General features: G+C 39.3%; 4 protein-coding genes across 4 annotated transcripts; 2 read left to right on the forward strand and 2 right to left on the reverse strand.

Moving 5' to 3' along the window:
• Window positions 1–42: 42 nt before the first annotated feature.
• On the reverse strand, window positions 43–7,580 carry LOC105384873 (quinone oxidoreductase). Its single transcript, XM_038121834.2, has 5 exons — window positions 7,418–7,580; window positions 5,473–6,214; window positions 4,931–5,078; window positions 3,787–3,939; window positions 43–792 (listed from the first exon to the last, which is right to left on the reverse strand). The coding sequence occupies exons 2-5, from the start codon at window positions 6,198–6,200 to the stop codon at window positions 676–678; spliced, it is 1,146 nt and encodes a 381-aa protein (XP_037977762.1). The 5' UTR covers window positions 6,201–6,214; window positions 7,418–7,580; the 3' UTR covers window positions 43–675.
• A 448-nt stretch (window positions 7,581–8,028) lies between these two features.
• On the forward strand, window positions 8,029–14,572 carry LOC105384874 (uncharacterized protein CG1161). The gene is made up of 6 exons (XM_011555164.3): window positions 8,029–8,172; window positions 8,614–8,732; window positions 9,019–9,133; window positions 9,423–9,548; window positions 12,992–13,090; window positions 13,805–14,572. Exons 1-6 carry the CDS (start codon window positions 8,116–8,118, stop codon window positions 13,853–13,855), a joined length of 567 nt encoding a protein of 188 aa, XP_011553466.2. The 5' UTR covers window positions 8,029–8,115; the 3' UTR covers window positions 13,856–14,572.
• Window positions 14,573–15,353: 781 nt separating this feature from the next.
• LOC105384875 (proton-transporting V-type ATPase complex assembly regulator TMEM9) lies at window positions 15,354–19,945 on the reverse strand. The gene is made up of 5 exons (XM_038122286.2): window positions 19,725–19,945; window positions 19,441–19,559; window positions 18,896–19,010; window positions 17,358–17,483; window positions 15,354–16,866 (listed from the first exon to the last, which is right to left on the reverse strand). The coding sequence occupies exons 1-5, from the start codon at window positions 19,782–19,784 to the stop codon at window positions 16,825–16,827; spliced, it is 462 nt and encodes a 153-aa protein (XP_037978214.1). The 5' UTR covers window positions 19,785–19,945; the 3' UTR covers window positions 15,354–16,824.
• A 130-nt stretch (window positions 19,946–20,075) lies between these two features.
• On the forward strand, window positions 20,076–22,694 carry LOC105384876 (enkurin). The gene is made up of 4 exons (XM_011555166.3): window positions 20,076–20,296; window positions 20,693–20,983; window positions 21,294–21,510; window positions 22,350–22,694. Exons 1-4 carry the CDS (start codon window positions 20,211–20,213, stop codon window positions 22,551–22,553), a joined length of 798 nt encoding a protein of 265 aa, XP_011553468.3. The 5' UTR covers window positions 20,076–20,210; the 3' UTR covers window positions 22,554–22,694.
• Window positions 22,695–22,975: the final 281 nt, after the last annotated feature.

The following is a 22,975-nucleotide window of genomic DNA, read 5'->3' on the forward strand; positions in this document are numbered from 1 at the left end:
TTGTCGCACCCAGAACAGAAGAGTTCTTATGTATTATATAATAAATAGTTTCTGTATTGCATTAGGAAAACATGGTAGTGTCTGACGCAATTGCAATCTTGTTTTCCATTCTAGGTTATAGGTCTTTGGCCTGATTATATCTTTGTTTAGTCAACGAAAAATACGACATCGCTTTGTAAATCAATAGCCGTAATGTCGGAACAGGGCGCAATGACTTAGAAATTACTTATGCACATAAAAATATTAGGAGCGCATCTGAAGCAATCTTTAAATTTAGTGCTATCAAAATCTAACAAACTCCTTCCTTCTTCCATCCTTTGTACGAATTGACCATACAAATTGTGCGGATAGTGACTATGTTTCGAGCTGCAACTTTTAGTTATTGACAGTACAAAATTTAAAATGATTCAGTCCGCTGCACAGCACCTTTACCGACATAGATAAACGTCACTATAAGACATATCAATTCACGATAACACGAGTTTATCTACGTCGATAAAGATGCCGTACAACATGTCCAGCATACCCTGCACAGGGCGCAAGACACGCAAAACAAGACGTGACAAAAATCTTGCGTCGCGTTCGATCACCTCCGTCGCGCGACGCAAGATTTTTCCCGCGTCTTGTCTGACTTGTCCCACGGCCCGTGCTAGCCCTTCAGGACCGGCTAGTTGTCTAGTCGATGTCCTGGAACTTGAGGATGGCTCGTCCGTGGATCTCGGAGTTGCACAGCTTACGGACCACCTCGGCCGCCTCCTCCGCGGGAAACACGCTGTGCGGCGGCGGCTCGATCTGGTGGTAGATAAAAGAGACTGTTACACAAAAATGTAAGCTAAGTACCTATACCAAATATCGCTGGAGCGATGAAGTTGGCAAGGACCTGCGCCAACTACAGGCAGGCGACTGGGGAACGATCGACCAGTGGCGACTTCTTGTATCTGAGCCCAAGATCCACTTCATGTTAACATAAAGGCAAATCAAGCAGAGTACCTAAAATAATAAAATAATAATTTATCCTATTTTCGATTCGTTTCTAATAGTGGGATGGTACGATCAGCAACTAAATATAACTCATCTTTTTTATTGGTGGTTTGTTACTTTGACAAGGTACAAAAGTGTAATCCTACTAATGAAGCTGACTGTACAATGTAAGTACATAATGTATAGCATAGTTTATCTGTGAAATGGGCTCTACAACACATAATGTATGTATCTATGTGCATAGGAGAGCGGTATAATGCATTTGGTTAGAAAACATTTTAAAATGCACATACTAGTTTAGTGCCTAACGGCTTCTGTCCACTCCAGCTGTCAGCAGTCAACTGCATTTTCATGAGCATGAAATATGCAGGAGCATATCGACTGTAAACTGTAAAATTACAAATGCGAGCATCGATGTCGACACTGAAGGCAGAAATTCTAATATTAGAGCTGTCAACCCTTATTTTCTTTGTTTAAAATGAGACTATAAGAGGGAGAGATTAAGTTAAATAATAAATAGTCAAAAGAATCTCATTTTTGCTAGCAGAATTTATAGTTTGTCAGAGAGAAAATTAGAATAGTAAATCCTTTTAAAGTTGTAAGCTAGCTGTCGCTAGGTACTTTTAAATATACCTATTAGTTGTAGGTATACCAGTTAAAGGTTATGTTTGTTGACTTATCTAGTTTACCTAGCTAGAATAGACAAGAATGCGTATTTTGAAAGTATACAAGGTTATGTATCAGGTTGGCACTACTCGTGTATAGATCCCAATAAACATAAGACAGAACCTTTTCCTATCGGGCATTTCCAAACGAGGGAAACGATATTATTGTTTTGTTGCTATCTAATAGGTTAATTGATTTAACTGATAGATAGATAATTAGAGAAGTTGGCAAATAATGATAAATACTTAGTGATAAAGCACTGCCGCTGGTTATTTCCAATGATAACAACAGAGCCGAGATATTTTATCTTAACTTTAAATTGTTGATTTTTGTATTCTTAAAATGGTATTCTTCTAATTAACCCTACCAAATCCCAAACCTACCGAAGAAGGTTTAAGAGATTACTGTTTAAGTAATTTAATAAGGGTAACCTAGTTATATTATACTAGCTGTTGCCCGCGAGCTTCGCTTCGCCTTAAAATTATTTTGCCGTGGACGACTCCCGAACTACCTACCCAATAACATGCCATGGTGGTATTAAATTAGATGAAAGTTGACAAATAAGTACGAAGATACTTGACTAAAAATTATTTTCATGACTTCATTGCGCAAAGACTTGTATAGCAATGGCAGAATAGTAATTTATAAATGTTTAATTTCAAGCATCTAACTTATGCAGTTTTCTTTTTTTTCATACTACTTATTTTTTTTCACTTTAACTCCCATTTTTCAAAACAAAACCATAACTTTACTAAGGTGTGCAGACATGTTAGATTGATAACATCTAGGTATCTTGCAATATCCTATTGTAACTAAGCTTTACGGCTGTTTTAACAGCATGCAGATTTCATCACGCACGTGGGATAGCACGCCATTTTCCCGCATCTCGTGTGCATATTCTACGCGTTACAATGAATACTTGTATGAACGCGTGCGGGGAAATCCCGCGTGCGTGATCAAATCCGCATGCTGTTAAAAACAGCCTAAGTTAATGCCGAATTTCAACCGCTAACTCCGGTTTTTGTGGGAAAATACGGTACCTAAGCTACGTCCCTTCCAAATTTCAAGTGCCTACGCTACGTTTAGCCTGTGCGTGTCAGTCATGGGAATTCCGTATAGAAAATCTCTGTACATTTTTCCTAAAACACCTACGTAATAAGTTTCATGGTTTTATCTTCAAAAATGACGCATAAGAACCAAATGACAATGAATGAAACCTCGTATTGAAAAGTACAGTCGTTTATTGTGTTGTTTTCGAGGACCTTAGAAACTTACTGTAAATACATACAAACTATAAGTACATTAGCTAAAATCAAACCATACCGCGATCTATATCCGATCCGACAACGCCATCTAGGAGCGGACATAGCTACTATATAAATTAAACTTCTAAAACTCAACACCCATAAAACCTTCAACCCCTATATCACACCCCCACACTGGGTTTTTTTTAAATGCTAATTATTATTTTTTTGTGATTATGTAGTGCCTAAATACAAAATATAATGTTATTATCTTCAAAAATGACGAACTTCATACAAAATATGAAACCCTATTTCATCCACTCACACATCGAAGTTTCAAAAACGCTAGAACAAAATGTTTAATTATTGCTCATCAAGTGCTTAAATAAAAAGTTTATTTAAAAAAAGATCTACCCCGGCCGGGAATCGAACCCGGGACCTTCGGCATAGCAGTCAGGGTCACTAACCACTACGCTAGATTTTTATCTTTTAAAATCAAGTATTCGCATACAACTTTTAACCCCCCCTTTTAACCCCTTACAACCTCCGTTTCGCAATAAAAAGTAGCCTATGTTCTTTCTCAGGGTCTAGACCATATGTATACCAAATTTCATTCAAATCCGTTCAGTAGTTTTGGCGTGAAAGAGTAACAGACAGACAGACAGACAGACAGTTCCGGATATATCCAACAGATGGCACTTAAAGCGCAATACAGAGAGCTTGTATGGAACCGAGGCCATTTAATATGAAGATCCTACATCGCGGTATTAAAGTTTTTCAGTTGTCTGAAATAAATACAAAACCTAATATGTTAAATCTATTCTATAGTAGGAGAGTCAGACAGTGACTTTCGCATTTATAATATTAGTTAGGATCTGTGGGTATGGCGACTCACCTCTCCCCTCGCGACCAAGTCGACCAGCTCGGTGAGTTGCTGGATGGTCCCGTCTGGCACCACCACGATGTGGACCCCGAGGTCTTCGGCCTTCTTCGCGAACTTGGGCAGCAGCTTGTCACCCACGTCCTCTGTCACCAGCACCACGCCTCCCTGGGGATGGGATGATATGTCATAGGGGGTATAACTCACACACGGACAACTGACCCCAAGTAGGCAGAGTAGGTGTCGGGCAGCTGGTGTAAATTGTCTATACTTACAGATACATATTATACATACATAGTCAGCTACGTATTATGCATACATAATACATATGCACAAATATGTGTCTTTTTAAACAAATATCTGCCCCGGGTAGGGATCGAACCATAGTCCTTCGGCATGGCAGTCAGGGTCACTAACCACTACACCATTCGATCGTCGTATGGAGTATAGTAAGGTATAGTGATGGGATGTACTTCTAGTTGAATTCTGGGGAACACTTGGAACGTATAGCGCAATACTTATACGATCGAAAACAAAGTGACACTATTTTGGCAATAGTATTCTTGGCTGGTACACGACGCCGCTTAGGTATTACAATGTCATAATCATGAATAGTACTTAGCTATAATATGCGCCATGAATAATTGTTATCGCTATAGTTATATTGAACGCACATTAAAACTAATAACTTATATATTCGACAATTAGTCATAGTCGCCTATGTAGTGTTCAAATCCTTTGTAAGTTTGTAGGTACCAATTATTTTCAATGAAGGAATTTAATTAGTACCTACAAAATGCGAAAAGTGGGTGTCTTGCTTGCGAGTCCCCTTCGCGGATTTGAAGTCGTGAGTATAATATTCATTATGCCGCATGAATTTACTTTCGATTCTTTATTTTGTGTTTTTTTTTTTGTGCAAATAAAGTAAGTTATTGTACTGTATTGTGCTGTTTTTGGTTTCAAACAGATCAAGACCGTTATTATTACTCTGAGGTGTCCCATAAATAGTGACATTTCGTTGTCTCTATTTATGGGACACCTCAGGCGGTGACTCGGGAGTCGGGGGTCAATCTGAACAATTTTTTTTGACTTGAAATTTCTAATATATTTTTATCGTCCGCTATAAACGAGACACCCTGTATCAGCTGTCGTCACGTACCGGCGCGAGGCACTGCAGCGACCGGTGCAGCGAGCGCGAGGTGGTCCCGAAGTTCATGACCACGTCCACGGGGCCTGCGCACGCGTCCGTGGTGCGCTCGATCAGCTGCTTCTCGTACAGATCCTCCGTCCACTGGACCACTTTGATGCTGGGGAAGGAAGGTTAGCTAAGCAGGGGACTATACAACGAATAAAGAAGTTTCGCAGCGCTGCCGCGCAACTTCTAGTTGGTAAGAAACAAATAAAGTTGTACGAAAAAAATATGGATAAGACAAAGGAATGAAGTAGGTATATCTTAAGCTTCAACGCAATATTTTGTCTGGATTATTTACTCGTTCCCTATAGGGTTTGCACTGCCGTGGATGGATTGACCAGTCAGAGTACCGCTAGATTACCAGCCGAGCTAGTAAACTTGGCACCTGGCCGATAAGATCCAGAGGTCCCGTTATGTTAACTAGCTTGCGAAAACGGGCTAGACCACTGGCTATTGTCGACCATCTGCCAACTTAACTCGGCCGGATTGTAGGTACAAGTGTCACTTACTGCTCAGACTCCTTGGCCACAGCGAAGCCTTCGTCCTTGAGGGTGGCCACGGTGATGTGCACCTTGTCCTGGTAGGGGCGGCGGCTGAAGTAGTGCGTGGCGATCCGCAGCGCCCACAGCGCCAGCCCGCCGGTCCCCACGATCAGCACCGTGGCCGAGTCCTTGTGGTCCGGACCTTCCAGGACACTCTTCAGACACTCGCTCGCAGTGAACACCGTGTTCATAGCCAGCAGAGCGCCGGTCGGCAACATGGCGGCTACACTCAACGGCAGCGAGTCAGGCACTTTCACTAAGCATTTGAAGTCGGGTACGACGATGTATTCCGCGTAGCCGTGCGGCACGCCCTCGTACGGGTACAGCACTATCCTCGTGCCGACGGTGATGCCGTCCAGAGGCTCCGCGTTCTTGCCGATGGCATCGACGACGCCGGCGACCTCGTAGCCGGGGAACAACGCGCCGTCGCGGAAGCCGAGGTGCGCGGGCGTGGAGGGATACACGCTGAACGAGTCCAGCTCGCCGGTGAGACTCCCGATGGAGCTGACGGAGGAGGTGGAACAGATGGAGGTGGAGCGCGTGCGCGTCTGCCGGTAGCAGGCGCCGGCGTAGACCACGCGGATGCGGGCGCCGTACATGGCCGGCTCGGGCACGGGCACGTCGAAGCTGAAGACGCACTCGCGCAGCGCCGGCCCCGGCGACTCGATGGACACCTGCCTGCACAGCTTGCTCATCGTGGAGGCTGGTGCTGCAAGTGAGAAGAGATGTGTTTAAACAAGCCGCGAGTGGGCGGCGCCAGCGCGGCGACGAGGCGAGTTTAAACGAGAACAAATTTTTGTGTAAAAGGTGTACCCAGTTTATAAGATTACATTTTAACAGAAACATCTAGCCATATATTATTCAATGTACATGTGCTACAATCTTGCTACAATAGTCCCTGATCTATGATTACTATCACATATTATTTTGGTGTGAGCTACTCATTGTGAGGAATGAATTCATATTATGTGTATTGTGTATTATGACAAATAAATAATATTACCATATCTAAAGAAATAAAGCAATGGGAACAATATATTAATTAATCCACAATATGATGTTGATTCTGAAGGCACAAAATCAAACTGTATTGAATACATTCATTCAGCACAAAAGGTAAATCTTTTGTGTGTCTTTTTAATCCAAATATTATCAATCAAACTACTTACAGCTAAAATAAATTGATTAATTACGAAATCAATCATTTTTGCCAGTAAGAAAGTATTTTTATGTTTTCATTTTAAAACATTGTTTTTAAATAAATTTGAATAAAACATACACAAGATTTTTGTGCCAAGAAAGATTTAATGCAGTAAGTATACATAAACATATACCTATTACAGTTACAAAAAATATACCACTGGTTAGAAACAATGTACAATAGGCAACCTTATTATTGCTAAGAGTTATCTCTTACAGACAACAAGTCCAAGAAGTTAATTTTATAAGTCAAATATCTACCAACAAATTAACACAATTCCAAAGTCTACAGCCCATAATATATGTACTCTCAACACTGATGTACTCATGTATGTATGATTCTATTTATAGCACAATATCACAGCATGCCAGAGTGATTCTACTCAACATTGAAGCGACAACCAAGTAAATGTAAAGTAAATTAACATTCCTTATCCGTAACAATAATAAGAGCTATAACAACAAAGTGAACACATACTGTTGCAAACTACAAAGCCTTTGTATCCCTTGTTATGTAAACATGTTTATGACCTTCGGGCACGGAAGGTCATTTGAAATATTCATCACAGAAAACAACCCTTATATTTTTGTCACTGCTCTAAGCAACTACTTGCAGGCAAAGCAATAATTACAATGAAAATTTAATTTAAACCAACATTTTCTTTGTCTCATAAATTGATAACTTGACTAAAACAATCGAAAATAAGCTTACCTTGTTTAGTTTATTTCTTGATAATAATAACGGGAACGATAAGAGTCTGGTATAAACTGCAGTTAAATCGGAGCTTTTCTTCAGAATTTATTAAAATTTAGCGCACGTCGATCAAGTTTTCATGTCACAGGAAAAGTCAGTCAAACAAAACAAACTTAGCACAGACTAACTAAATTAAAGATAGTGAATAGTGTCACCTGTGTCACAGACTACGTTGATTAGTATAATGTAGTCTTTGGTTAGTGTTGTCATGCTTGCCATCCATAATATAAAACCGAGTTTTAACTAGGTCACTAGGTTTGTACGTAGTAGGTTAACTAGGTTTGTACGTACGCATCCACAACTCGACACATCTCGTGTCGAGTACCTACAAACCACACCCGCGGTACAGAAAAAAATATATAGTATAAATGAATGAATTTTTTTTTTCAATAATAGTTAAACATTATAATTTATAATAATGCCGTGTGACGGCGCGCGACAGTTTTTCAGTTAAGTTGTGTTTGTGCTGTTTAGTTGGCAACACTGGTCTTTGGTCTACTCTGTGAACTCCGTCATAGAGTAAATAAACTTGAACTCTGTGACTGTGAGTCTGTGAATAAAATCGATCAATCAAATCAATGGAAGGCGTATTTTTATTGTGAATCAAGCAGTTATTTTACTTATTCTCATAGAAACCAACCTCGTAATATTGAAAAATGTTTCCAAAGTATGTCTTACTTACCTTCCTTGCCGTCTGTGCTTGTTTAGTTTCCGTAAGTAACATAATCCTCGTATCTTGGCATATTTACTTTAATTATTATAAATTGCTACGTAATTTACTTACGTAGTTTTAATAGATTTCGCATTAAGGTATAATATAAACTTTTAATGCAGTTGTGGTATTATTAGTAGCTGTGTCCAGTCGTTTTGATATATATTTTCAGGTCAATGTTAGGTTTGAAGATAAGCTTAGGATTAACAGGCCAAGAAGCGAAGGGCCAAAGTCATCATCATAGTGGATCATCTTATAATCGTCCACTTCTTCACTACATAGGTTTATAGCTTTTTAATTTCTTGGATAACATTAAGCTCTCCCCCCTGTTCTCTTGTCTCTATCTGGTTGATCTTTAGTAAATCATCATAAAATTATGATCAACCATTCCAACAACCACATCACAAAATTATGGAATTTTTACTTGATCTTTTCTCTACAGGGTCAGTCCTACGAGGATAAGAGATGCAAGTGTGTGTGTCCGAGCCCAGCGGCCGTGCTCAACAACACCGCAGGCTCGGACCGCAAACTGTACATTGCAAATGTACCTCCAAATAAATGGCAAGTATAATAACATTTCACTTTGAGGCTAAGTTTGATCGTGAGATTTCCTGAATTGTAAAAATGTAAGACTGTTTAAGGGTTTGTCGGCATCCTGAAGTAGCATTATGGCGTGATACACTATAGATATTTATTGTGTCTGATTTCACAGGACTCAATGTAAAATATTGTACAAAGTAAGTTTAATTTTTAAACTACCAATATGTATGATTGGACTGAATTTTTTTTTAGCCAGCACTTTATAATAATGAGTTTGTGATTTAAAAAAATAATCTCTATGTTACAGCAACTGTGATGGTGTGATCCTGCCGCGGGTGGGCGAGGAGGTGAAGGGACGGGAGCAGGAGTTTTGTCCGCGCTGCGAATGCAAATATGAGAACAGGAACACCACAATCATCAAAGTAAGTATTTACCTTTTTATTGACTGTTAAAGATGATAAAATAAAAAGAATGTTGATGAAATTTATCTACAGTCCAAGACTGAGAAACATATGACCTATTCTATGAGAGGGTCTTACGTACCTGCACCTGACTATCTCAAATGGAACCTTTGTGCATATCACCAAGGTATAAACTCCCTTTCTATGCCTACTTCTTACTTTATTCCCTCCCAAACTGTACCTTAATATGTAACTTAACTAGACAACTAGAAACCTCTTTAACATTTGTCCAACTTTTCCAAACTTACAGGTGGTGGTGATAATCGTGATATGGGTGATCATGCTGCTGGTGGTCTACATGGGCTTCCTCATCTGCCTCGACCCGCTCATCAACAAGAGGGCCAAGGCGTCCTACCAGGAGCACACCAATGAGGAGGTAAGTTACTTGCTCGCGACCGCCTGCAATGTCCACTATGTGAAACAAACCTGATGGTGGGAAGGAAGATTAAGGGCCTTTTTCACAACGCCTATATAATGCCTACCTGTTGGATAAAGGACTCTATATCTCATCAGCGTCCAGACATATCCATCATTGTAAAACAGACCACCCTTACTTAGGCATCTTTCTTTTTCACAATGGATTAAATACATTGTGAAAATCAGCATTTTTTCCGCGTTCGTAAAATTATGAATAAGTAAGAAATGGAAAGAAATTTCTTTCCATTTCCACTGCTGAAGACTCCCCAGCATCCCATCATATACTAACTATTACCATGGATAGTCTCAGGAGAATGATTCACTGATAAAACTGCGTATGATTGCGAAAGCTGTCTTTGCACATATCATGTACAGGGTGCAGTCATGCTCCAAATGAAACAGTAACATAACACTTGTCGCAAGCTTGGCGCATCATTTACACATATATGCCGAACAAATATGTAACTGCAGCTATTAGTGACTCAAAATCAATTTTTAATTCATTTCAATTGCGTTGGCAAGCCAGCGACACGCCAGACACGCCAGCTTGTTGATTGTGAAGAGGCTGGATTAGGTCCCGAACACATCACTGCGTTGTTGAAATGCTGGATTACTGTCGCAGGTTGTTGCGATGCGACGTCGCAACGCAGTGTTGTTTCCGGCCCCTTATATCCCATTCAACAGGAGAAAGACATCTGACAGAACCCTTATTACATTCGAATAAGGGTAAGATGTCTTTCCCCGTGGAATAGGATATAGACAGATAGGCAGCTAGCAGTGGCAATGGTTGTCTATCACTCTACTAGGGAGAGGCGTATATACAGCAGTGTGTCAATTGGGTGATGATAAAGATGATTGCGGTCCCTGATTTCCTTACGCACCGCTTAGCTTTAAGCTTCTACGGTTGTGTGTGGAGTGATAGTATGTATATTTGGGGCTAAAGTATGAAATTGCCGATTTTCAATTATAAAATCTCAACTACGATATTTCTAGTCATTTTTGCAGCATCAGTTAGACGTGAGAGTTTTTTTTATTTCGGCATTTTTTGTAGTTTTTTTTTTAATTACGTAAGCGCTGAATAAAAAAAATGTTGTAAATTCATATTATTATAATTTTATACTCAATAGCCATTTTTAGGGTTCCGTAGCCAAAATGGCAAAAACGGAACCCTTATAGTTTCGTCATGTCCGTCTGTCCGTCTGTCCGTCTGTCCGTCTGTCACAGCCGATTTACTCGGAAACTATAAGTACTACAGTGATGAAATTTGATGGGAATATGTGTTGTATGAACCGCTACAAAAATATGACACTAAATAGTAAAAAAAAGAATTGGGGGTGGGGCCCCCCATACATGTAACTGAGGGATGAAATTTTTTTTTTCGATGTACATACCCGTGTGGGGTATCAATGGAAAGGTCTTTTAAAATGATATAAAGTTTTCTAAAAAACATTTTTCTTAAAGTGAACGGTTTTTGAGATATCAGCTCTCAAAGTCGTAAAAAGTATGTCCCCCCCCCTCTATTTTTATAACTACGGGGTATAAAATTCTAAAAAAAATAGAGGTGATGCATGCTAATTAACTCTTTCAACGATTTTTGGTTTGATCAAAGTATCTCTTATAGTTTTTGAGATAGGTTGATTTAACTGTAATATTATATTTGCTGCTACGGAACCCTTTGTGCGCGAGCCCGACTCGCACTTGGCCGGTTTTTAAATAATTTTCCGGGCATTTAATATTAATCTTTTATAAATATGAATATCAACAACTTCATACTTAAACACCTAATATTATGAAATACATTTCATAAGCTAACTCATGGAGTCCCCCCTTCCGGATGCCTTCCGGACTCTGTTTGACGTTGACATATTTTTTTTAACCTAAGACAACCTATCACCTAGTATTTAGTGTGTATAATTTAGCGGCGCTATTAGCTCCGGTAACAGCCTTAAGGGCCACTTGCACAAACATATTATATCTAGATTTAGTGTTAAATCGAGATTTAAGCCACAAATTTGTATGGACTGACGTTTCTTAAATCGAGATTTGACACTAAATCTAGATTTAATATCTTTGTGCAAGTGGCCCTAAATGAAAATACCACCCTCACCATTAATAGTTTCCACTAGGTATATACTTTGTATCCCCTATCCAGGGGACACACTCTAAGTAGACGAACGAACGAACAAGAATTTTCACGCAATCGGCACGCTTAATACCGTGCCGTTTGCGTGACAATTCCTCTTCGTTCGTTCGTCGATTTAGAGAGTGACCCCCAGTACCTATAGGTAATAAATAAATAAATAAACACAGTAACACCTTAAAGTTTTACACAGTTTGCGGACGTACATTGTAAGTCCCTTAAACCTTTAAATGTTGTCTATTGAATGTTTATAATTTTGCCGACCCCCTTCCTGTTCTACATGTTGAATGTAATGTACAATAACCAGCGGTTCCCGATCTGTGCTCCGCGGACGCAGGGGTTCCGTTAGACACCATCAGGGGTTCCAACTTAATCACTTTTACCGCAAATAGGTATGGTAATAGGTTCAAAGCCCAAGCTAGGGTTCCGCCAAAAGAAGGGTGAACAAGAAGGTTATGTAGCAATAAGTATTCGGGAACCGCTGAGTAATCTATTAAAAGCACATAATTAAATGTATTGCTTCTTCCCTCTGCATGGGAAGTGCGAGTTTTTAATCCGTTCGAGTAGTGACGAGTAAACGTTCATTTAAGTAGATTTTCACTGCTCTGTCGGTCATGAAAAACCTACACTTGCCCCTCTGATTGTTGCCCGTTCCCCGTATCCCCATGACTAAACGCTGTTCCTTTGTTTCTTGAGACGAATCCGCTTTTGTATAATTATTATGATGTGCGCGACGTATAACATGAGCACATGTTTTGCACAGCGAAAGTCATCCCTGACTATCTGACGCAGCGAGGTGGACACTGACCATACAACTTAAAGTACTTACCGGGTTCGAATCCCGACAGATTAAGAGTTTTGTGGGCCATTTCTTTGATACTATTTTAATATTGGCGCAAAGTACCTCCTCTGTCTTCACCAACAATTACTGAAATACGTTTAAGTGTTATGTTAGGCTGCGTTGCCAGTAGACAAACTGTTCTCCATGCGATGCGTAGATTGAGGAAACTAACAAACTGTGAATATTCGGCGAACAGTTTGCGCACTGGGAACACAGCCTTATCACTGTTGACTTCTTCATCAAACGCTAAAAGTATTTAAATTAATACCTACACCACAACTGACAGGCGACGAAATATATACATATATAAAATTTTAGCGTTTGGTGAAATTCCACCTCAATGTGCAATGCATGTGTGTATCTGCTATGACTGTGTCCCACCCGGTTGTGTCGTTGTGCTAAACGGTGGATTGTTGCATAGGATGAGTCGTCGTCGGTGGGACCCCCCCTGGCGGCCATGGGCGCCCGCGGGAACGTGCTCAACCGAGTCACTCACCAGCAGGACAAATGGAAGCGACAGGTGACTCACTTTCACTGTTAAATTGTAATGGTATACGTTAAGTCTAGTCTGCCTTCGGGCAGCTTGAAAACATCTGACAATCGAGTGACACTTACCTGACAACTCTCTAAGCACAAGCTTGTTACTGTTGGGGTTCGTTAACCCGCACTGGGCCAGCGTGGTGGACTAGGCCTAAAACTGTAACTGTAATCGTAAGGAGAGCCGTGCCCCAGCAGTGGGGACGTGAAGGGTCGTGATAAATGGTATGTAAGGTGTCGTGCTTTGTCGACCTTTTAAGTAAATCGTATCAGTACCTACTTCTTGTTACTCCCACTTCTGTAAAGGCCGCCATTTTAATTTTGTTTCTTTATCTGTGGGCGTTATACCTTGTTGACATGTAGCAAAGAGTTATTCGATCTAACTCAAGCATTGTTGCATTATGTTGGCAGGAATGAACATCGGGTGTAAAAAAGAAAAAAAAAATGAAAATTAACAATTGACATCTTAAACAAACTTTATAATACGGTAGCTTTTTTCAAATTCGATTTACATCTTTGAATATTGAGGCTTTTTTTACTTTTTTAAGATTTGGCTAATTTTGGTCTTGAAATATTCACAAAATTAAGGGAAGGTTTAAAGGTAAGAAGGGTAGGCTAGGCTAAGAGGCGGTATAAAGTTCGCCGGGCCAGCTAGTAAAATATATTTTACTAACATACTTTTTATTTTCCTCATAAGGTGCGTGAGCAGCGTCGCAACATCTACGATCGCCACACTATGCTGAACTAGGGACAGGCCCCGCAACTTGCGGAGAATTCGTGTTGAATACAAAATTGTGACAACCCTGGACCCTACTCGAGCGCCATGAGACCGCTGCAGTGTTTAATTCGTGTTGAAAAGATTTGTGACAACCCTGAGTCCTTCAGTGCGCAAGTCTCATCCGCTGCAGTGTTTAATATTGTGTGTTGAAGGCGGTTTAGACTTTAGCTGTGTTATTATTAAAAAAACCTGTTTAATGGGCGTTTAAATCAAAATTTTACACTTAGCATGTGTCTGAGTTTTTATGGTAAGGCCCTAGATATTGCGATTGCATATCTTTTAATCACCATGTCACATGAATTAGATATATTATTATTATGTCACTATAAATTATTAAGATCTTCGGCTGCAATCGAAATTCTTACTGCTTTACCTATTCAAACATAAAAGGTAATTTTTACAGTATAAGTCTAAATTAATTTTACTCATTTGAGGCGCATATGGGTGTCAAATAAAATAATTACGTAGGATCTAAATCTTGTAGTAATTTTAAGGAATGAAAATATAGTAGTTATACTAACTTTGTATCTAGATGTAGATAATATTACATAATTTTTAATTTATATAGCCTTTGATGTATATTTTAGAATGTTGTTTTTTCAGTATTTTTAAACTGTTCTGCTTATGTGTATAAAATGATCATTTTCATGTGAACTATACTTAATAAAATATCATATATAATCAATATTTTAATCTATTTTTGTTTTTAATTACTGACCCAGAATCAACGATGTGTCTAGGAACTTTAAATCTACACAATATAAATACAAGAAATCAAATACTTAAGTTTCATGTCTGTAGAGTCGTCTAACAAATCAAATGCAATTAAATATTAATGAACAAATATATTTTTATTAAGTCATAAACACCATTCATTTTCACTTATTCAAATAAAATGAAATTGAATCTCATAAAAATATGTAATTTAGAGTACACAATAGTATCAATCACAAAGGTGTCACAGCACAGATTTCAAATTCAATAAGTAGTAATTACAACTAAAAACCTCGAAGAGAGAATTACTTATTATACTAAAGACATGGAAGTAATAAGTTAAGTACTTATTACTTCCATGACTAAAGATAATACATAAGAGCTAGGCCCCTTTTTGCATTCCGTCGTCGGTGCCTCTATAAATGTTGAATAATTAATGTTTTTTTAAAGTCAATAAGAAAATACTTTTTTAATACAATATTATGAAAAGGGGCCTGAATGCTAACTTATATTTTAGGCATACCTTATTGAACGATAGACATTACTAAATATAATTTAGGAAAAATAAATGAGTACCTAATAGGTTCTGAACTTGTTCTGAATTACGATTTTTTGGACACTTTTAAAAAAAATTGTACTATTTATATCATTAGTTCTTTCTTCGACCAACTCCAATCTAACTTACAAAAATAAATATAAAGTAAGTACTTATTAAGTAACATATTTGTCATAAAAATATTAATATCTACCTACGTATATATGTGTGTCTGAACTGTAAAGTTTTTGATATAGATAGGTTAATTTGAATGTTTATTAAATTATGTTCTAAGTAGCAAAAAGCAATGCGAAACATACAGTCGAGTCTATAAAAAAAACATTTTTGAATAAATGCAATGCTGTGTTTTATGTTTTGTTTGGACAAGATAAAGTATTAGGAGCGTACCCAAAATCGTTCAAACATTTTAACAAATATCTATTCGAGAGAAGATGGTACGGTTTTGCTCGTTTTGTTCGAGACTTGGCAGGAGCCCTGCCGTGCCCCCAGATACGCGGTGTTTCAAAAGTAGATAAGTAGTTAAGCTGCCTACAGACTGGCCCAACGAACGCCAAACTATGGATATTTATCATACATAATACAGGGCAGATTGCAGCAACGAAGGTCAACGAAACCCGTTCGTTGGCGTTCGTTTGGCCGCTCTGTACTCAGCTTTAGCTGAAAGGGGATGACTTTGTGTCATTCTGGACAGCTTTTGTTCTAAGACTCCCATCCCCTTTCAAACATTAAATGCGTAGGTATATTATATTTACTTACTTATAACAACATCAAGTAAATGTAAAATATATATGTTCGGGTCTACATAATTTATTGTCTTACATTTCAGATAAATATTATCATAATCACGATGAATACCAATAAACAAACAATAATAATATGTGGGGACATCTCACACTCGACCATCCGACCCCAAACTACGCAGATCCTATAAAATAGGTATCGGACAGCTTATATATCATCATACATACTTGCCTTATTCCTTTAACTTTCTTGGTCCTGACAATGTACGGAATCTTAGGTACTGTAAAGGCGTGACATGAGCGTTATTTCACGTCACTATACAGGTGATTCAGGAGTCGAGAGTGGAACTGATGTGGATCGATCATTACAATGGTTACCTATTATATTTATTGTAGGTGAGAACTTTCTGTTAGTTATAAGTTCCTCATCTTAAAAATCATGAGATCTAGGTACTGACAATCAATATTGACTAGACAAAGTGATGAGTGGATAAGTTTACAGAAGTTTTTTTTAATGCAATTCTTCGAATTCACTGGATTCGTTACGTTTTGCGAAAATGAAATAACGACCCACGTCTAGTACTGCGTTGAATACAGTTTAAGAAAATACATGTACCTATCACGTACTTGTGTATAAGTAACTAATATAATAATTTATTGTCAGACCACAAATTCATTTGCAAACATTATGTTTCACAACAGGTACAAAAATGTTGCCGAGAGAGCTTATCTAAATCATAGGCCTGCTGCTTATTACTAGTTTAATTTAAGTATGTGAAATGCGTAAGTTATCATATTCATTATGTATTTGTAAGTATATTTAGTTCCTAAGTAGCTACTGTGGATACCAATATTACATTGTCAGGGCTGTGTTTCGTAAAATATCAAGTCATTTTAAGATTTTTCCGTCATAGTTCAGCTTAAAGCTGTCAGTCTTCATTTTCCTCACCCTGTAGAAGCAGGTTTCGTGACTGAAAATAAAGAATTTATTTAATGTGCTAAAAGGTGATATATGTATTATATAAAAAAGATTTACAATAAAGAACGAGTAATGGTCTTATACTGAACTCAATAAAGGAGCAAGCACATTATTTCCACAAAAATCGCTCGTCGGAGTAGTGTTAGCGTAATGGATAAGGTCTCGTCCATATTGGAGACCATGGTATAAAATTCTTGCATGTACAGTAAGGGGCAGAAGCACTGTTAGTATGAGAGGGTGGTCAGGTTTCTCTGCACCTGACCGTACGTGCCAATGAATTATTTTCTGGGTTATCAATCTTGCATAGGTCCACCAACCCGCCCTAGGCCAGCGTGGTGGACTAGGCCTAAGATAGGAAGTGGAAGGAGACCCGTGCTCCAGCAGGGGGGACGTGATAGGTCGTGATGCGATGTGCTAACAAAAGAAAGTGATTGGTAGTGCGATAATTTGTGACAGGAAAGAATTGAATCTATCATGACTCACCTCTTCCGTGCCGACCTCCTGGTAGGACCTAGGCCGCCGCTTGTGCATGAGCGGGTCGAGGCACAAAAGGAACCCCATGTAGACCAGCAGCAGCATCACCATCCAGATCACCAGGATCACCACCACCTGCCACGGAAATGTCCATTTTATTGTTATCGAAGTAGTAAAAAAGGCGGAAGGAATATTGCTAACTAAACACTGAGGCACAACAATGGCGGCGACATGAGAGTGTGTGGGTGCGTAGGTGCGACGTGATTGGCGTGCGGCGGCGAACTGACTTACTTTGAGTGTGAATGTGTGTGTGTCGGCTCGTCGTGACATGAAATTTTTACTTACTATTACTATTATATTTAGGGTGCCTCAGTTTTTAGTTAGCGAGCATCCTTCCGACTTTTTTTCTACTTCGATTTTTATTGCATTTCATTTAAGGCTCCCGCACGTACACACGATACGACGTCGCATCGTACCTCTCTCACGCTCTCTCCTATTGAACACTTACGAGTGGGAAGGAGGCGTTTAGATGCGACGTCGCATCGTGTTTACTGTGGGATTAGGGATCAAGGAGCAATTACTTGTTTTGAGATAGTTACTGTACTCGTACGTTACAGTTGACTGTGAACAATTTATTTACATACCTACTTTATTATGCGATTCGTAGGTATACGCTATATTAGCGAAATATCTTTATTTAGTTTCGTAGGTAAGTTAAGAAGGTTGTTAGGACACCACCATATTTATATCGGAGATAGACAGGATGCGGTGGACTGGATAGCATAGTGGTTAGTGATTCACTGCCGTGCCAAATATCCCAGGTTGGATCCCCCCAACAGTTAGAAACCAAATACCTAGCAAAAACCCTCCTGTCTTTAAGGGGCCCAGCACTAATAAATCCAGGGTGAGTTTTTTTCTGTCTTTACACATAGTTTCGTGTCTAGGCCCTTTTCTATTTGCCCTCTGTAATAAACTTTTGTCACGACCTAGACCTGTCGCGCAAAATGGCGCCTTCATTGGAATTAATTATACAGTCTATCTATATTGATTTTACCAGAAATAGCCTTTACGGCAATTAAGAAAGCTGTTTGTTTTAACCTTCAACCGAAAGTAAAGTGTGTTGTAGATTCTCATTTGGAGATGGATTAGACCTTGAAGAGTTATATCCAGGGAATTCATAAGGTCAATCCTTTATGGTAAAATCTTGTTAGGTTTATTTCAGGTTTACATATATGTTTGTTTCTAAGTATGGATTTGTTGTTTGTATTATCAGGATCTTAAAAGGTGTATTGAAAATTGCATACATAACTTTTTATAGGAGTACTGATACATCCTACTAATATTATAAAGGCGATAGTTTGTGAGTATAGAATAAGAATAAGAATGAATAAGAATAGGAATTGCTATGGTTTTTTTTAAGGCGAAGCGAATCTTGCAGGCACAGTTATTTTCATATAAATCCTTGGCAAATCAAATATGACTTACCAACAACCAATCCAGTATTGTCCAAACTCATCAAACCAATAGTAACACAAACAAAAATATACCTTAATGACGGTAGTATTTCGGCTCTCGTACTTGCAGTCACAGCGCGGGCAGAACTCCTGTTCTCTGCCTTTGATTTCATCGCCTACTCGGGGCAGGATCACGCCATCACAATTGCTACCAAGGAGAGCCAATTAATTCATTAAACAATACATATGGCTGTAGACTAGTAAGATAACAGTTATTCAAGGGGATAAGTACAGGGCTAATCATGGGTTGGTGATAGTGAGAGATGTTACAGTTAGAATAATGCTTTGAATTGAAATCCTTTATATGTAGGTAACACTAGATAACATAGATTATTCTACATTGTAAAAGCATGTTTTTATTTGATTGAGGTCCTTCTTTTAAATCACAACAGAGCCACAGTATGGGTTATTTTTTTAGAGATAAATAAAGTTGCTGGCAAAGTCTAGTTATGATGCATACAGACCGGCCAAACAAACGCCAACGAACGGGTTTCGTTGATCTATGTATGTATGATAAATATCCATCATTGGGCATTTGTTGCGCCGGTCTGTAGGCAGCTTTAGAAATATGAACTTACCATTTATTTGGAGGTACATTGGCAATATAGAGTTTGCGGTCTGTACTTCCTGTACCGTTTAGGACAGCCGCTGGACTTGGACACACACATTTGCATCGTTTGTCTTCATAGGCTTGCCCCTGAAAATGTTTATTAATTAATGTGCATTAATTATGAGATTAACCCTGCATGCTTTGTAATAAAAGTTGGTCTGAGTGTTAAAAGCAATGTTTTTTACCCGTAGGTGTAGAGAAAATAAGCTACATTAATAAAGTAACTAATATTTTTGAAAAATTGGATCTTACCGTAACCAAAACGCAGAGAAAAGCTGCAACCAAAATTAACTGTGTTAGACGGTAATTCATGGTGATGTTTACAGCCTCTCGTTTACACGTTTCTATTATTTTATTACATGGCACTCAGTAAACGTTAAGGTTTCATTTATAAATATAATAGTAGTAAATACCGCATCAAATAAACACAGCTGAGTTTGTGTTTGTATTGTGTTTGACAGTTGGACTGGGAGTGCAGTTGACACTTAGATGACACGTTTGACATAATGATGCAACATTTTGCTCTGCGTTCAACCGTCATTATAAAGTCGGATTCTGAGTTTTTTCGTGAGGTTGTTATTATTCTGAGTTTTGGACGCATTTCCATAGCAACCGGAAGTAAAAGTAACAAATTATTTTCATTTCCGTTGATTTCCGTAGGAAAGAGGAATAGGAAATACCGTTTCAACTTCTGATCCAGCTTCAGAAACCTGATTCTTTTATAATTTTATATACAAAATGTCGATAATAGAAGTAGTTGAACATAACGAAGTAATTTACACTATTTTGAAACAACCTCCACCGCCCCAGCGGAAAACTCCCAGGTACTTATGTGTTTGAGAATTCCTGCGGCCGTGGCATAGGATAACATTATATTATCGACGTCTATAAACTCGCTTAATACGCGTTCCACCAATCACAGCGCTCTATTTATGGCGAATCGCGATATAGTGACGTTTAAGTATCTACGTCGATAACGAACCCGTGAAGCAGCAACTGTCTTTCTTCGGGTTTCAAAAGTTCATACCGTAACTACAACATCATTTCACTAACCCTTACTCTCCCCTTGAAATACACTGTTGCTGCTTCATTACGTGTGAGCTAGGTTCACTAATAACAACTATAGCTATTGATAACGGGTCATCGGCAGCTATGATAGTTACTTAACCTATATACGTAGTTATTACCAGCAGATGTAGAATTCCAGTTCCATATTGCAGATACCAATCCAAGCTAGAGAAAGAGTTGAAAGCGACAAAGATTCCAAAGCGGACCGGCGGATTAGGGTTCGCAGAGACACCTTTGAACCCCCCAGACAAATTCCTCAAGAAAGGCGAAGGCGTACCCCCGCCTAGGAAGCAGGCTACTCACAAATGTGTCCCTAGCAAGAATCTACCGCCTGTCTTCAAGAGATCAGACATGAAGAGCCCACCAGAAAAACCGACAGTTAATTTTAAAGTACTGAACATTAAAAAGGCTATTAAGTCTAAACCTAAACCCATAGTACCAAGGTAAGTATATTTGTCGATAGGTACTTACTTACAGTCATACTAGATACTACCTACTCATATAGCTAAACCTACCAAATTCATTTAATATTCGTTGCTGCCCATCGGAATATAAGTACTTACCTCAAGTCTAAAGTCGTCAATATATACTACCTATAGATTTTCCGGTGAGCTTAGCTTCAAATAAATCCACACTCATCCCATCGCTTACAATGTTTCACCTTTATATTAGTTCAGTACCTAGTTACTTAGGTACCTATTATAAGTGTCATCAAATATCTCAACCATATCAATCAGTTGACCAATTCCCCAGGCTGGTGGACACTCGCAACGGCCACACCAAGCCCATCAAGGGCTCGGGCGAGGTGCCGGAGATGTGTCTGCGGCGGGGCTTCGGTCAGCTGCCCACGTACTTGGCCAAGCGCGTGCGACGCCAGCACCGGCGCTTGAAGGCCAAAAAGGACGAGGAGGATAACCGCGAGAGCCTGTGCAAGCTGGTCGCTGATGAGGAGCGACAGAAGCTGCTTGATGTGAGTTCATGTTCTTCTTCTTCTAGTTAGTGCGTCTCCACTACTGAAGGTTCGTATTCAGTCATTTATTCATTGCAACTATGTTGGTGTTACACTGTTCTTAAATCTATGTAAGTACAAATAGTATCCTTAACATAGCTTCCATAGGTTGGCGGTCAGATCTGCATACTCCTCTCTATTCATCGCCAAGCGCATCAGCTGTTTTACGCTGGCAACTCTTTATGGCCTTATGTTCTTACCTAGTAGTTGAGAGTAGAGCTGCTCTAGGGTTGGTTTCTGGGGTGAAAGGATTAGCTAGTCGAGCGGTGGTAGCTCAGTCGGGTAAGCGCCCGCTTCTCACGCCAGAGATGCGGGTTCGATCCCGGCGCTGACATGTACCAATGAGTTCTTTTCTGAATTTAAGTACAATGTATACCATCGCTCTTACGGTGAAGGAAAACATCGTGAGGAAACCTGCATATCTAGATTTAGCACATCTAGATATGTGAACCCACCAACCCGCAGTGGACCAGCGTGGTGGGAAATGGTCCAAGCTTAGGAAGGCAGTTTAGACCTTGGGGATATGCACAACGGTTCCATTCGAGAGAGCCAGGTGCAGGTACTTACACCCCCACAGAGAATAGAATAGAATAGATTAGCTAGTCTGAATAGCGTCACTAGCTGACTGCCTAGGGTGCGCAGGACCTGTACAAAGTACTTAGGTAATTACAGTTGATACGTCACTAGACTTACTAGGCTCCTTTCGTGTTCGTTGTTTTTTGTACCTACCTGAAAATGAGGCCCGTAGGTAGTTATACTTCTGGAATAGGTGACCAAGTATAGGTGCCATATTTTTACAGGATCTAAAAGCAAACTGGGCGATAATGCAGAAGGCTTTCCTTCAGCTGCCGATGTTGACCGACACTATTCCAAAGATTAACAAGAAGGCGAAGATGGAACAAGACCTCAAACAGTTGGAAAAGGACATCGCCCTCGTTGAGAATAACCCTTACATCTACGTGTTTGATGACCAACTGCCGGGCCCTGAGAATGGTGGCCACTAAACGTGGAATACTACGCATTATACACGTAATATAGGATTTGTCCAGGGTGTTCCAATAAGGTTAGGTCAGGTATAATCCAAAAATTTTGGTCAGATAATGAGTTTACCTGCTCACAAAATAAGGCCATTTGCATGACGTGCTTACTATAATAGGTACTTACCACAATTTTTGCAACTTACTGTAATTTTAATATATGGCGAATAAATAATTATTTAGCGCAAAAAGAGCTTTTTTATTTCAACAGCTTTGCTCCATCAAATTAGATTTAATAGGTACCGCGGACTAGTGGCGTTCACCACCGAACATTACAAATTACAAATCAACCATCAGCATCATTGCTTATCTACCAATCTGACGTAACTTACCTACATAGATCTGATGGCGCCACTAAACGTGCGCGGATGCGTCTGCAGATGCATCCG

This window comes from Plutella xylostella, chromosome Z (genome assembly GCF_932276165.1).
Source record: "Plutella xylostella chromosome Z, ilPluXylo3.1, whole genome shotgun sequence".
NCBI lineage: Eukaryota > Metazoa > Arthropoda > Insecta > Lepidoptera > Plutellidae > Plutella > Plutella xylostella.